Source organism: Schistocerca piceifrons, chromosome 2, assembly GCF_021461385.2.
Source record: "Schistocerca piceifrons isolate TAMUIC-IGC-003096 chromosome 2, iqSchPice1.1, whole genome shotgun sequence".
NCBI lineage: Eukaryota > Metazoa > Arthropoda > Insecta > Orthoptera > Acrididae > Schistocerca > Schistocerca piceifrons.
Window position 1 is genome coordinate 1623964 of NC_060139.1, and position 16038 is coordinate 1640001.

At 40.9% G+C, this 16038-nt stretch overlaps 1 protein-coding gene across 1 annotated transcript in view; it reads left to right on the forward strand.

Annotated features, from left to right (window-relative positions):
* Positions 1–10251: 10251 nt before the first annotated feature.
* LOC124775443 (cytochrome P450 9e2-like) overlaps positions 10252–16038 on the forward strand; it is a 37654-nt gene continuing 31867 nt past the window's right edge. Inside the window, exons 1-2 of the mRNA XM_047250275.1 lie at positions 10252–10426; positions 13464–13851. Of these exons, the coding sequence (XP_047106231.1) occupies positions 13467–13851 (385 nt within the window). The 5' untranslated portion in view covers positions 10252–10426; positions 13464–13466. The remainder of the gene's footprint in view (positions 10427–13463; positions 13852–16038) is intronic.

Sequence of the window (16038 nt, forward strand, 5' to 3'; positions counted from 1 at the left end):
GAAACTTGTACAAACAGTTGCACTTACAGTTATTGACCACAGAAATGTTATGCTGTAAGTACTTACGAGGAAAACTCTTGACAGACAATACTAATGCACTCTGATTAACGTACTAGCTGGCATAGAGAATGGCAACTGTAATCATTTATATAGTTGCCAATGTGTGTGTATTAGTACGAAGTTACATTGACATTCGACCAAGTCTTCTGCGTGCTTTGCTTTCCCTTTCAAATATTTTAGAGAGTTCAAAAAATTGAAATTCATTTACTATGGAGCTACATCTGATTTGTTGTGGCCAATACGTTTTGTCATTACACTTCATTTAATTAACATTGTGCAATAATGCTTCATTTTCATTATATCTACTTTAAAAATTAGAGTAGTTTCTCTGCTTGGGTGGGAAAAGTTACGGAAGGTTAGTTTTATGCTGATGAAAGTGGGGGGGGCGGGAGGGGGGGTGGGGGAGAGGGCGCAAGGTTAGCAGTTCTCCGAGGAGCGGTGCGACTCCACCGATTTATTTTTGGTGCTACTGGGGAGAAAGTGAATGAACCCGTGCTATATGGGTAGCGTCCATGGCTTGTAATCATAATGTCATGGGCATAGGTTCGCACCAAGCCACTGTTTAAATTTTGAACAAAAATCATCAGCAACGATGAGCGAAGACTTCTGGTACATCACCGCCGCTCTGCCAACGTCCTTGTCACAGAGGGCGGAGGGCGGAGGGCGGAGGGCAGAGTAGATAGTGTCGAGAGTTCCATGCGGCTTTCCGCGGATGATGCTGTAGCATACAGAGAAGTTGCAGCATTAGAAAATTGTAGCGAAATGCAGGAAGATCTGCAGCGGATAGGCACTTGGTGCAGGGAGTTGCAACTGACCCTTAACATAGGCAAATGTAATGTATTGCGAATACATAGAAGGATCCTTTATTGTATGATTATATGATAGCGGAACAAACAGTGGTAGCAGTTACTTCTGTAAAATTTCTGGGAGTTTGTGTACGGAACGATTTGAAGTGGAATGATCATATAAAATTAATTGTTGGTAAGGCGGGTGCCAGGTTGAGATTCAATGGGAGAGTCCTTAGAAAATGTAGTCCATCAACAAAGGAGGTGGCTTACAAAACACTCGTTCGACCTATACTTAAGTATTGCTCATCAGTGTGGGATCAGTACGAGGTCGGGTTGACAGAGGAGATAGAGAAGATTCAAAGAAGAGCGGCGCGTTTTGTCACCGGGTTATTTGGTAAGCGTGATAGCGTTACGGAGATGTTTAGCGGTGTAGCTTGCTGTTCAGGTTTCGAGAGGGTGCGTTTGTGGATGAGGTATCGAATATATTGCTTCCCCCTACTTATACCTCCTGAGGAGATCACGAATGTAAAAATAGAGAGATTCGAGCGCGCACGGAGGCTTTCCGGCAGTCGTTCTTCCCGCGAACCATACGCGACTGGAACAGGAAAGGGAGGTAGTGACAGTGGCAGTAAAGTGCCCTCCGCCACACACCGTTGGGTGGCTTGCGGAGTATAAATGTAGATGTAGATGTAGGAGACAGACGTTCACGGAAATCCCTGGCTCTTTGGGTCGGAAGCTGTGCCAAAAATGGCGAAAGAATTAGCAATGATCAACAGCATGAGGATGTAGAAGGAAATGGAAACTAGTGCATTAAAATACGTAATGTGTATCCACAGAACATGTGACCTGGGATTGAAAATGTGTCATGATGATTTCTCCATAGGCAAAATATGTCAGATTAGTCCCCCATTCTGATCTCCAGGAGTGTACTGTGTTCGTTATATCTATGATGTTCGACTCTTTGATCATATTTCACCGTAATATGCACAACCATCAAGGTTGCATGGAAACAAGGGCAGATATTTCCATACCCTTTGTCTCCTCTTCTGTATTATCAACGAAAACTGCCCCTAATATATCTCCTCAACCTTAATGTTCTTGTCTAAACAATATGGCACATACATCTGTTCCACTGAGAGCAGAATCCTTTTAGTTTCACCCCAGCGTTCAGGCCCTCTGTCGAAGTCCTTTTCAGTTGCACGAACCCGTGTCTGGAACGACCTCCCGTATAATATTAGAGAACTGAATAACACCCCCAGCTTCAGAAGACAGTTAATGACATCTCTTCTAAAGCAACCATAAGAGTTGCCACTGTCCCCGTACACACTTGTTACCTTTGGACATCCTTCATTCCTACCAGATCTTTTTCATTTCCTAGTATTATTAGCTGATGGACACTACTTTCATTTCTATTACCCAAAACTTGCTATATCAGAAAATATCTGTTTTGTACAAATCTAAATTCTTTTTGTATCTTCTACTATCATTGTCTTTATTATTATTATTATTATTATTATTATTGTTACTGTCACTTAGTATCAGCAACTTCAGCAGCACATGTACTGCCAGTATTAACGAAATTTTAATGTTATTTGTCATATTAAAATTATTATTTCTCCGGTAACTATGATGCAAAGAAGGAACTGTATATTCGAAACCCTAGTTCTATGTGAGAGAGGGCTTAACGGACCTAATCAGATTAGATTAATGAAATATGTACACTGAAGAGTATTCCGTCTCCCTTACTCCACCTCTCATTTTTTTACTACTGGAGTTAATTTAATTCGGCTTGTGGTTTTATTTATTTAGATATGATTATGTATGTGTAGCAGCAAGTAAGTTGGTACATGGTAACTAGTAACTTTGCTTTACGATATTAAAGTTTGGATTTGCAATGTTCCGACTGATATAAAACTGAAACTGAAAGCTGATGGCAGTTCACAAAATTATTTGTAACAAGTTGCTATGGTTTTGATTCAATGTTATTGCACTGTCTTTACTTAGTAACTCTTTCTTCATAAAGGCAAGTAACTTTGAGTAATGTTGAATAAATATTTCACTTTGGATGTATGAGTCACACTAGCACACGTATGTTAAGTTCAGACATGGAGTGGGAGAGGGAATAAACACTTTTATCATAAATGTGGGACATCGAGAATCAAATTATTGCTTTTCCACATCTACTCTGGATAATCATGTAGGGAACATTCACTTGCTACTGTAACGTAATCAAGAAAGAAACAAAACTGAATCTGAACTCACTACCTTGCATAGTATTCAGAAAAGTCAGTAATGAAATTCAAATGATCGTTACAGTACTGAATGTTGGTTATGTTATGCAGTGGATTTTGAATACTGTTAATTAGAACAGGCGTCTAGCCCGCGTACTCTTAATCTCAGGGAAAAACATGTAAAATATTGCTTTAGTTTCACAGAGGAGACCGTGCCACAAAATGTGAAAATGATAAAGTCATAACACAGTTATTCGTTATAATTTTGTGCCCGCATAGAACATGTCGCACAGTACCTTCCAAATCAGACTGAGAAATCCACTGAATAACATAATATAGTCTGCCGGCACTGCTGGAAGCTGTAAGAAAATGTTAAATATAATGATATCTCGCGACTGCGATGCCTGAAATAAATATTTTTTTAAATGTGCCGCGTCTGCGGCCGTTGCCCTCGCACATTGGTACAGCGGCTTCCGCTAAATTAAATGCTGAAAATGTCTAAATTATTTACGGGACGATTGGTTGGCAGCTTCACAAATTATTTTAAAAACATATTTGCTCAAACTCTATATATTCAAACAAAAATGCCTAATGGCGGATCTCAAGCTTCATGAAGAAAAGACTCACGGCCAGCATATACATTTGCTTAAAACGCAAGTGTTACTCGTAACAAAACCCAAAGAGAACAGAGAGATTGTTACAATGCTTTTTACTATTTATACATGTACTGAATTGTCCTTTTTATCTGAGGCACAGATATCATAATCACTAATTCATTTAACAAGAATACGATTTTCGAAGATAACAATATGTCATGGATTCAAAGTTAAAAAATGCATAAAACGTCAAATAATTATGAATGTTCTACATACACACATAACACAATCGTGAAATGTTTACACAGTCTTGTTTTATTGCTTCACTTGGTCATGGTTATTCGTGTTTAAATTATTTCTCTTTAGCCGTGTGCGTGGCACTATATCGATACATATTAACTGGTCTTACACACACGGAAAAAATTCTATCACACGCTTTTTACGACGACTGGCCAGGAGACGCTACAAGAGCCAAAGAAACTGATGCACCTGCCCAATATCATGTAGGGCCTCTTCGAGCACGCAGAATTGCCACAACACGACGTGGCATGCACTCGACTAACATCTGAAGTAGTGCTGCAAGGAAATGACACCATGAATCCTGCAGGCTGTTCATAAATCCGTAAGAGTACAAGGGAGTGGAGATCTCTTCTGAACAGCACGTTGGAAGGCATCCCAGATATGCACAATAATGTTGATGTGTGGGGAGTTTGGTGGCCAGCGGAAGTGTTTAAACTCAGAAGAGAGTTCGTGGAGCCACTGTGTAGCAGTTCTGGACGTGTGGGGTGTCGCACGTCCTGCTGGAATCGCACAAGTCTGTCGCAAAGCACAACGCACGTGAGAGCATGAGAGAATGTAGGTGATCAGACAGGATACTTTAGTACGTGTCACCTGTCAGAGTTGTTTCTAGACGTATAAGGGGTCTCATATCACTCCAAATGTACACGTCCCACACCATTACAGAGCCTCCACCAGCTTGAACAGTCCCCTGCCGACATGCAGGGTCCATGGATTCATGAGGTTGCCTCCGTACCCGTACACGTCCATCCGTTCGATATAATTTGAAACGACACTCGTCTGACCACGCAACATGTTTCCAGTCATCAACAGTCCAATGTCGGTGTTGACGGGCTCAGGCGACGCCTAAAGCTTTGTGTCGTGCAGTCATTAGGGTCCACGAGTGGGCCTTCAGCTCAAAAATCCCATATCAATGATGTTTCGTTGAATGGTTCGCTAGCTTATACTTGTTGATGGCTCAGCACTGAAATCTGTAGTAATTTGCGGAGGGATTGCACTTATGTCACGTTGAACGATTCTCTTCAGTCGTCGTTGGTACCGTTCATGCAGGATCTTTTTGCTGTTTCTTCAGTTTTAATATACAGTTCATTATCAATAGATTGCGGTCAGAATCCACAACTGACCCTGAAAATATCTTACAATTTAAAATTTATTTCCTAAATCTCTGTCTTACCAATATATAATCTATCTGAAACCTTCCAGTGTCTCCAGGCCTCTTCCATGTATGCAACCTTCTTTCGTGATTCTTGAACCAAGTGTTAGCTATGATTAAGTTATGCTCTGTGCAAAATTCTACCAGGCGGCTTCCTCTTCCATTCCTTACCCCCATTCCATATTCACCTACTACTTTTCCTTCTATTCCTTTCTCTACTATCGAATTGCAATCCCGCATGACTATTAAATTTTCGTCTCCCTTAAGTATCTGAATAATTTCTTTTATCGCGTTATACACTTCTTCAATCTCTTCATCATCTGCGTAACTAGTTGGCACATAAACTTACACTTCTGTGGCAGGCGTGGCCTTCGTGTCTATTGTGGCTACAATAATGCGTTCACTATGCTGCTCGTAGTAGCTTATTCGCGTTCTTATTCTTTTATTCATTATGAAACGGTTTACACATCCAATAAGTACGATCACACTGCTACGTTCTCTGTAAATCTGACACAACTTTGTAACCACTGAAATATGTTGACTTAACCTCTCAACCACTGATGTGTCATTTCATTTTCTCCTCGTCTTCTGCGTACTTCACCTTTTTGTTAGACAGTGTACAACACACGCTGTAAATTTCAACATTTGTCCGAATATCACATATGTCAGTATCAGCTTCTATGAACAACAACTGGTAGTATCATCAGTCAGAATATTGTTCTTTAGGCCTCAGATCTAAAGGAGGACTGTCTACCCTATACGAAAGTATCAAATTGTTGTTGTGTCATGTCGTATGTCTGTTACGGATGTCGATCCCGTCTCAGCAATCAGCCACGCAGCCGAAAGGCAACTGTAGCGATCAAGTACAACAGTAAGCAATTAATGACATACTTTTTGAGAAGGGAAATCGCGTAACGATGTTCAATTAAGAAGAAACCGGAACCACGTTGTGAAAGCTTTCAATACATTACGTTTTATTATTAATTCAGAGAACAGCCTCATAAACTACGAAAAACGACTGTGAAATTATAATCTATACCTGCACTGATAAATATGAGGATCTGGGATCCGGATCCGATAAAAAAGTGAGACTGTTTGGCGGCAGTTATTTCACTCTTATGAGACATTCTAAGAACCCCACTTAGTAGACAAAGCAATGCTTAGCGTAGCACTTCAGTCTTGGTGAGGAACTCGCAAGTAGCGTGGGTTTTGTTTGCGCACTTATTGGACTGAACAGTTAACTGCTACGTGCAAAAAGGCATCAACATATGTCCATACCGTACAAAATGAGGCAAGCTCTTGCCTATTGACATGCAAAAGAAACTAGTACAAACACTTACACTTACATTTATTGATAACAGCGATGTTATTCTGTAAGGCCATACGAGGAAAGCCCTCGGCGAACAACACTACTGCACTCTGCTTACCGTTCGAGCTGTGACAGGCAGCAGCAGCTGTAATTAGTTACATACTCGCCAATATGTGTGTATTAGTACGAAGTTACATTGTCATTCGACCAAGTCTACTATGTGCTTCGCTTTTACTTTCAAATATTTTAGAGAGTTACAAAAATTGTAGTTCATTTACTATGCTGATACATGTAATTTGTTGTGGCTTATGTTTTTCGTCAATATAGTTCGTTTAATTAGTAATGTACAGTAATGCTTCAATTTGATTATAACCATTTTCAAAATTATAGTAGTTGCTCAGTTTGGACGGGAAAAGTTACGGAAGGGTAATTTTATGCTGATGAAAAGAGATGGTGGGGAAAAGGGGGGGGGGGGGGCAGCGTTAGCAGTTCTCCGAGGAGCAGTACAGCTCCGCCCCTTTGTTCTTGGTGCTGACGGGGAAAAGTGATTGAACCCGTTGCGTACACCCAGTAATCGCAAGGTCATAGGCGCGCTTTCGCACGCACCCAATGCTTAAATTTTAAATAGAAATCAGTACCAGTGGCGGTCGAGAACTTCTGGCATAAGATATCACGCTCGCTCTGCCAACGCCCTTAACAGAGAGGGAGAGAGGGAGGGACAGAGCACTCCGTTGCATTTCGGGTCGGAAACTGCCCCAAATAGGCGAAAGAATCAGCAACGATCAGTGGCATCAGGATGCAAAAAGGCGATGGAGACCAGTGCATTAAAGATCCTTAATGCTTATCCACAGGACATGTGACCGGTAATTGAAAATGATGTGTAATGATGATCTCTCCATTGGCAAAAGGTTCCTGATTAGCCCCCCATTAGGATCTCGAGGAGTGTACTGTGTTCTTTATATCTGTGAGGTTCGACTCTTTGTTCATATTTCACTATAATATGCACAGCCATCCTGGCTGCATGCAGACAAGCGCAGAGATTTCCACAGCCTTTGTTTCCTCTATTACCAACGAAAACTGTCCCTAATATCTCTCATCGACCTTAATGCTCTTGTGTGAACAACCAGACAGACACAGTCATTCCACTCAGAGCAGAGTCCTTTTTGTCCCAATGCATCGTCCACCCACTCCCTAAGTGCTTCTCAGCTACAGAAGACAGTGAACGATATACATAAGGATGTGAAGTGTGCAAGGTAGGTGACGAGGCACTGGCAGAATTGAAGCTGTGAGGACGGGTTGTGAGTCGTGGTTCGGTAGCTCAGTTGGTAAAGCACTTGCCCGCGAAAGGCAAAGGTCCCGAGTTCGAGTCTGTCCGACAGTTAACGCCCCTTTTTGTCAGGAACAGGTGTTGGTGTCAAGTTTAAATTTGTGTCACACACTAATGTATGCCGTCCTTCGGTATTGTAAATAATTTAAGCTCCAACATCAGTGCAATGAGAAGATACAACCATCTCTTATTTTCATACTCGTAAATCCACTCATCAAAATCTCTAGAGTACTTCCCACTGACCTAGAATGGTGAAATTCGATAAGAAGTAAAATTTTACAGTACAAAATCAAATGAAAAAAGTGAAAATTGTTAATTTGTAATTAAATGACATAAAAATATTTTTTGCCATTACTTGTCCGTCTGCTTGTCTGCGTGTCCCTCTTTCAAGACCCTTTTTTTCTCAGGAAGGGATTCAGGCATCAAATTGAAATTTGTGATAAATACTAATACCTAAGCTCGCCTGGCGGTGCAAATAATTTGAGCTCTTAAGTCAGTGCAATCAGAAGATACGGCCATGACAGTCACATATTTTGATACTGGCAAACCGACTCAAGAAACGCTATTGGTTAACTACCTACATCGTATAGACGTGGTGGTGAATCAGTAAAATGCATACCTTGAAAGCGACAAGTTGCGAAAACTAATCTTGGCTATGCCGCTGATCTTTCAGTCTCTGTTTTAATCTACTCTTCACCTCTTAGTGTGAGAAACCACCAGAAACAAGACCTGGTTCGGATTCCCCGATTGGATTACTGAGGTAGTTCAGGGACACTTGTCACGGAAGTGACGTCCAAAATCCACTCGCACCAGGCCGTTGAGCCACATGAAGTTATTAATATTATCTGCTAGAGAACCTGGCAGTGCTTCGTAATTGCTAAATGTGTACAAGAATTGGACGTAGGTCCTAATCTCCTTCCTCCTTCCTCTTATCCTCCTCGCCCCTCCGTTTGTCCACTCCTTCACCTCCCCGCACCTCTGACCATCACCTTCCCCTGCTCTTATCCCACAACCTCTCCATCCATCTCCTGCTCCCTCATCTTTCTGTCCATACACTCCCTCCTCTTCTTTATATTCATTTCCTCCCCACTTCTCGTTCCATCTTCTCCTCCCCCTCCCCACCGACCTTATTTATTGTTATTGCAAGCAGAATCTTGATTGCAAGTAGAAGTTAAAATGAATGGGCAAATCGTTTGGGAGAGACCTACCCAGCTGCTGGATCTACTTAATGATAAAATTTCGCATGGTTTTATTCTACGAAGAGGTTGGATTATTAAGTTAACCATAAATACAACTTTCCTGATTTCTGTTGGAAATTATTGCGAGAAGAGAAACATAACCACCCATTTTCACAGCACATCTTAGCGTGTTCTTTCTCGCAGCAGTTCCAAAAGAAATCGTTTCTTGTATAACACGTCCCTAACGCCAGTGCTTTAGACTATTCGTCATCTATCAGTCAGTCAGATGGTCGAGAAGGGAGTCACCCGACCGAATCGTTTCTTGAATTTGTGTGGGCGGAATCAAAACACTGTCTACTCTCTTCGTCAGTCTCATTGACTCGACGATCATGTAGCTAACCTACGTAGCGCGTGTGCCGACCGATATTTCGAAGCCAACGAAATAAACCACGAACTGAAATCAACTTAATGTTTGCAACAAACTGCCACGAACAGACATCAATTTAGTCTTTGCAACACACCAAAGATATAATCGTGACCGATAACACACTGAAATATCGTTTTCCATTGTATTCGTGTTTAAAAAATATCAATGTTCAACGCGGCATTTTTTGTTATGAAAATATGCGACAGCAGAACAGTCAAAATGAACATTACAATTATTTTTTCTGTGAAAACATCTGACAGCAGAACTGTCAAACTGACCGTTACATTTCTTTCATTGAGATTTTCATACAAAAGTACCGTCCAAATTTCCGACTATTCCGCAAGCTTTCCAAAAATTTTCCTTCATACAAACCTTGTCCTAACAACAAAAGCAAAAAATCAATCAGATCGGTTGAGTAGTTGTCAAGTGATGATCTTTCGTACAAGCGGCAACTGATTTTTATTTGTATAGACATAAGCAATTAAATTTCTGCGGAACCCTCAGAATGTGACTTCCACTCGTAGTTATCCGTTCTCTTTCTCAATTCGACAACACTTAAGCATAAAGAGACTATAATTTGCGATACAACCATTAGGAAACATTAAAGGTTAGCTGCATTGGGTGATCTATTTACATCCGGAATATCAGTCAAAATCCGTCGGTAGTGGATGGATGAATCACATTGAGGCTCTGAATGCCCCAAGGTCTAGCACGTGACAACTCACGCTCGTCACCTCAGTCGGTTTTATCTTATCGAAGGTCTGCTCTGCGCTGCGCTGCGCACATATCCGGGACGCCCGTGACGTAATGTGCCGCCCCACTCTCCCCTCCTTTGCCTCATCCGAGCCTCCCGCCAGCTCGTGCGCTGTATATCAACAGAGGCTCGCTTCGTCCTGGGAAGCTTCGGCAGTTTCAGGCACGCCCCGCGGGTGGGATAGTGAATGTGCTCTTACAAGTGCGTGGTCTCATTGTTGCTAGAGTTATACTGTGCGATTAATTTGTAAGGTTTCCTGCAGTTGTTGGTGAAGGTGTAGAGGAAAGAACTTGGCAGCAAATAAAGGTAAGACGTAGTGAAATAGAATGTGTGAATGTAAATCCATGTTATTTGAGGGAAGAATAACACTGATCTCTTCTTTTTTTACACAGAAATATTCGTATAGAAGATAAGGTAGCACTTATTTGTGATTTCGCTTTGTAGTCGCAGAACTGAGAAACTTTCTCCCACTTCCGATGCAAAGCTGTGATGACAGAATATTTTGAATTTCATCTTTTTGCTAGATATAAAATGAGGAAGAGTGTTGTTCCTAGAGGATAGTGTACGCAGAATATTTTGCTCGGTGCTTCAGGCTAGTGACTGACTTCATGATCACATAAAGCAAAAAACACTAGAGATCCCCATATGCAGTTTCCGCCATTTTCTACAGTTTCTGTTGTTGTTGACATTAGGTTATGTTTTGTGCAGCGCTTCTAAATATTTCGCCTTCTACATGTGTAACTGGTGCATACTATATTAAAGCTATTTGAAATGTACTGATAAATCTTGAGCCACAGAATGTTACCGTGTTCGTTTTTTTATAATAAAAACCGCCTTTATCTTGCTGCAGTGTATTTTATTTGTTCGAGAAGCTTTTCGTCTCCTACTTTAAGGCATCTTCAGGGGAGTCCAGAATGATAAAGGTTCATTTTGATATGCGGCATTTGTAGATTATAAGACGGTTAACGTCTTGTTTTATAATCTACAAATATCCCATATCGAAACGAAACTGTATCGTTCTAGATTTCACAGAAAATGCTTTAAAGTAAAAGAGGAAACGCGTCTGAAATAATATAAAATACAATGTAGCTAGAAAACGAATATTTCTGTGCTTGCAGCGTATGATGGCCACGCAAACAAACCTGTTAAAATGCTTTATATTTTTAAAACTGTTTATATGACATAAGCCATACTTATTCGATCGTGCACCATCTTGTACCTTGAATCAGGAGGTCTTATAGCATGGAACATGTGATACTTGTAAATGAATTGTGTTTCTTTCATGTCTTAACAGTTTTACCTGCCATGAAAATGGAAACGGGTTTCAGTTGCAATAGCTTCTGTTTCAAAATCAGTTTTAACTTGTAACTGGTTTCTGATAATACCTCTGTTTGATTTGATTTCACTTATTGATTGTTGGGTTGTAGTATAGGAATAACGTAACAGATAGACTATTAAATACAGTACTGACAAGATTTTCTCGACTGCAGTGGTTTTTAATTTCAGTCGAATTTTTGTTCGCAAGTACATGACCGCTGCTCTGTATTTTGAGGTTAACTTTAGTGGCAGAATATTTTCTTAGAGTGACAGAGGATACAACGCTTCACTTCGAAGTTTGATAGCATTTGGCTTACCTACAAGCCCTAAATCACCTTTAATGTTTGTTGATTGTACAGGCCAACAAATACGTGCCCCATACAGATATGGCCAATTCACAATGAGTTGCAAAGTCTTTTAGAGCGAGGATTACCACTTAAAATAGATTCGATAAAACCAAATGAACTACTCAGTCTGCCTCCCCCCCATCCTCTCCTTCCAGCTCCTCCTCCGTCTGGAGGACTTTTAGAATCCAATATGGCCTAAATCAACTTTGGGACCGTCACATTCAATTCGTCGATTCGTGTTGGAAAACAGATTTGAATCGTTCGTGCAGTACAGATTGTCAGGGTCGTCAGTACTCAAATCCAACTGCTGTAGACTGGCGATGGCAAGGAAAGACTTTCTGAAGAAGAGAAATTTGTTAACATCGAGTATAGATTTAAGTGTCAGGAAGTCTTTTTCGAAAGTATTTGTATGGAGTGTAGCCATGTATGGAAACAAAACATTGACGATAAATATTTTGGACAAAAAGAGGTTAGAAACTTTCGAAATGTGGTGCTACAGAAGAATGCTGAAGATTAGATGGGTAGATCACGTGCTGAATAGAATGTGGAAGAAGAGGAATTTATGGCGCAACGTGACTTGAAGAAGGGATGGTTTGGTAGAAAACGTTGTGAAGCACCAAGTGATCTCCAATGTAGTATTGAAGGGAAGCGTGGAGGGTAAAACTCGTTACGGGAGACCAAGAGATGAATAGACTAAGCAGATTCAGAAGCATGTGTGTTGCAGTAGTTACTCTGAGATGAAGAGGCTTACACAGGATAGAGTAGCATGGTGAGCTGCATCAAACCACTCTCTGAACTGAAGACGACAACAACAACAACAACAACTACAACAACAACTGAAGTTTATTAAAGCCTAAGGGGTATAAACGTCGTATTAAATGTAATTAAATGTTGGCAAAAGCTACAAGAAGATTAAATAAATTAAAGTTCCTGAAAAGTGAGGTATTTTTCAATCGGATCGAATTTCACTGGAATGTGTAAGTATTCATGTGTAGAAGCATAGACAGTACAGACAGCCGTCGCCTTGAATCAGTACCGCGGAGGAAGTCTCCTGTCGGAATTATTTAAATTTTATCACTAATTTTCCCCCAATCTGGAGCCAGCATTCAATAATCATCGGAGTGTATTACTGATCCTACCAAGTAGCCACGTCTGTCGACAGCGAAGCTGTATGAACAAAGAAGGTTCCAGGGAACGACGGAGCCCAGAAACATCAGCGGCGCGGATCAGAACGAAGCTGCGACGTTCCAGCACAATTGTCTTTCAGATTACGGCGACTGTGGAAAGTGAAGTGATGTAGATATATTTTCAAAGCCTGCTGGGTAAACTCTGTCCTGATGAAGGATGCTTAGACATTCTAGAGGCTACACAGACGTTTTAGTAATACGTAACAAATATAGCAGAAATATTTAAAATTTTATTAATTCGTGAGTGATAAGTGAATATAAGACCATTAAAAGTAGCCTACCCTTTGTGAGTGTATCTCGTTGCTTTGTCCATAGCATCCTCGGTCATGATGTCTTTTCCAACTTCCAGACATGTTACAAGGAGGAAACATCACCGAGAAATGAGGTGTTTCTACCAGAGTGCTCGAGTTATTTCTTCGAACCATTGCTATTATTTGTGTTAGTTGGAACCGACAGATGACACTCACCACAGTTTCCTGCACACTTTTCCAGATCATGGTCCCGGACTGGTGGACGCTGTGCTGGTCTGTGGTGGCGGGCCTGCTGGTGCTGGCCGCCCTCCGCTGGTACCGCTACCACACGCACTTCGCGCGTCGCGGCCTGCCCTACGCACCGCCGCTGCCCTTCGTCGGAAACATGCTGGACACGCTAATCGGCAGGTGGTCCCTGACTGATCACGTGATCGTACTGTACAACAAGTTCCAGAAACATCGATATGCGGGAGTCTACTTCTTCGGAAACCCCCTCGTCATGGTGAGGGATCCGGACATCCTTCGCACCATCACCATCAAGGACTTTGATCACTTTACCGACCACCTTGACATGCCCAATGCCGACAAGGAAGATATTCTGCTGCAAAAGATGTTAATCAACTTGAAAGGTAAGAGCAATAATGACAAATCGATCTTCTTTCAGTTAGTATTGTTTATATGCCAAGCTTCCAAGGCTGTGAAAGCTTTTCGCGTCACATAAAACTGTGGTGACAGTAACCAAGAAGTGTTGAAAGGTCTCTGTTCGATTCCTTTCATGTTAATTTCTTAAATCTGTTGTCATTTACGGCGTAAATTCCTCTTCTAAATTTACTGTGGTGTTTCTGACTATCTGAGAGGAGACTGAGCAGTGAAACGTGTTACTTTTACACATAAACAAGAACGATCTGTCACACTACTACCCTTTAAATTCATGTCACACAGTCTCATACAGACCCTACATCCGCTTTCTTTTATATACTGTATATGATAAGATACTGCCATCTCCCTTCCCTTCTGTGTGAGAGGATGAATGAGCAAATGTATTTCTAATTGCATGCTTGATGGTAACAGACAAGCCTGTCTGCTAGAGAACAGTAGGACCAACGTCGGAACCGGTAGCTACGCTTTCTAAAAGCAGAGAGGTTTCTATTCTTAGTATGGTCCTGTCTGTCCCTTGTCATGTTGGTACAGGGAGCTGCCTCTCTGGTCACTTCCGATTGTATCTGTTAAGCACGCTCGGTAGGAGCCCAGGTCAGTCTGTCCGCGGCGAGCGTCTGAAGTAGTAAGATCTCCGGCTAAGCACGTCTCTGCTAAGTCCATAGGACAATGGATTTCTTAAGTTCACCCTAACTGAAAATTTAATCACCTTTATTCCAGGTTTAGCTCTAAAATATCTAATGTTGTTTTAAATTGCAACGCAGTGTATTTCGAGTGTGAAGTTCAGAATATCTTCCAGTAGTTGCTTTGTCACTACTTTGTGAGTAAAGTGGAACCACGTGTTGATCAGTAACTCTAACTAAGATCATCAATCTTAAACGCGAATGTGCGTGAGATTATAACGTCCCGTCTTGACAATATTTTTCAATACAGCAACTTTTCTTCATGTTCAACCCATGTGGGGTGTACTTTGTGAGACCAGTACCACGTGCTTATACAATTGTTTGACCCATCAGATTAATAGTAAGCCGATAGTAACAAGTTCGAGGTTTTTCTTTTGAAAATTGCGTTTCGATGTAATTTATTTTAATTATCAAAATTATTGTGGAGTTACACTCTTTGTGTAAACCAAGTTGACCACGTGAAGCATTTGGTGTAAGCATCAAAGTAGCCCTCATCTATTCTTTTCGGGAAGATTTCACAGAGAGTTAGTATGAATTTAGTATACAAGTGTGTGGTAATTTCATGACGGACAGGATTGCACTACGAACGTAAATTCTTTGGATGAAAATTGAATCGGTTTGTTGTGGTTAATTTCCTCTTGCATATGTTTCAACGTTCTTTGTGTGTTATTTTATGAATGCAGTGTTGTATGCAGTCTCCCAATCTTGGCTCCATATTTGATGTGTTCTGTAAAATTACAAACTCACATTTTCACAATCCTAAATAAGGCACCAGTTTAGTTATGAATCAAATTTAATATGCTGAAATTTCAATGATCAATGTCAAAATAAATTTCCAAATATAAACTGATTTATTTCTTTTTATTTAAATTCTCTTTTTTATATATATCACCGGTTGTCGTATGATTATTAAAAGATTATTATTAATGTTAGTCTGATTGGGAATTTGGTAAGCTAGACTGGATACCTGGTGAAACAGTTGCGCAGTAATGCAAGGTTAACTTCCCCAGACAGCTCACAGCTTTTAAACCGCTTTTATTGTCTATCAGCACCGCTTTCATAACAAATTAATGGAACAACATTACAGTGTGTCTTGATTGCCTAGACCAGCAGTGGCCAAGAATTCGGCTCGTGGACCGTGCCATCCAACTCAGCCTAACTGGCACGTTTCCCCCACCACCACGCCACGCTGTTTGATCGTGGGGAGGGGGAAGCTGCATAAGACTGTTTTACTCGTATATTTCACATTTCTTGACAACATAGATAAAAAACAACTTTTCAGTACTTTTTATTGGTGTGTTGAGGACATACGATTTTCATCTAGTACAGACAGTTGGCATACGGACAGACACAGATAATTTCCCAGACTTTCACACTCAGCTTGCCACGTAATATGATTTATGTAGTTGCATAATAGAAGAAACTTCTACACGTGTATGTCGATCGAAATGTCGTAACACTTTTGCAGCCTCATTA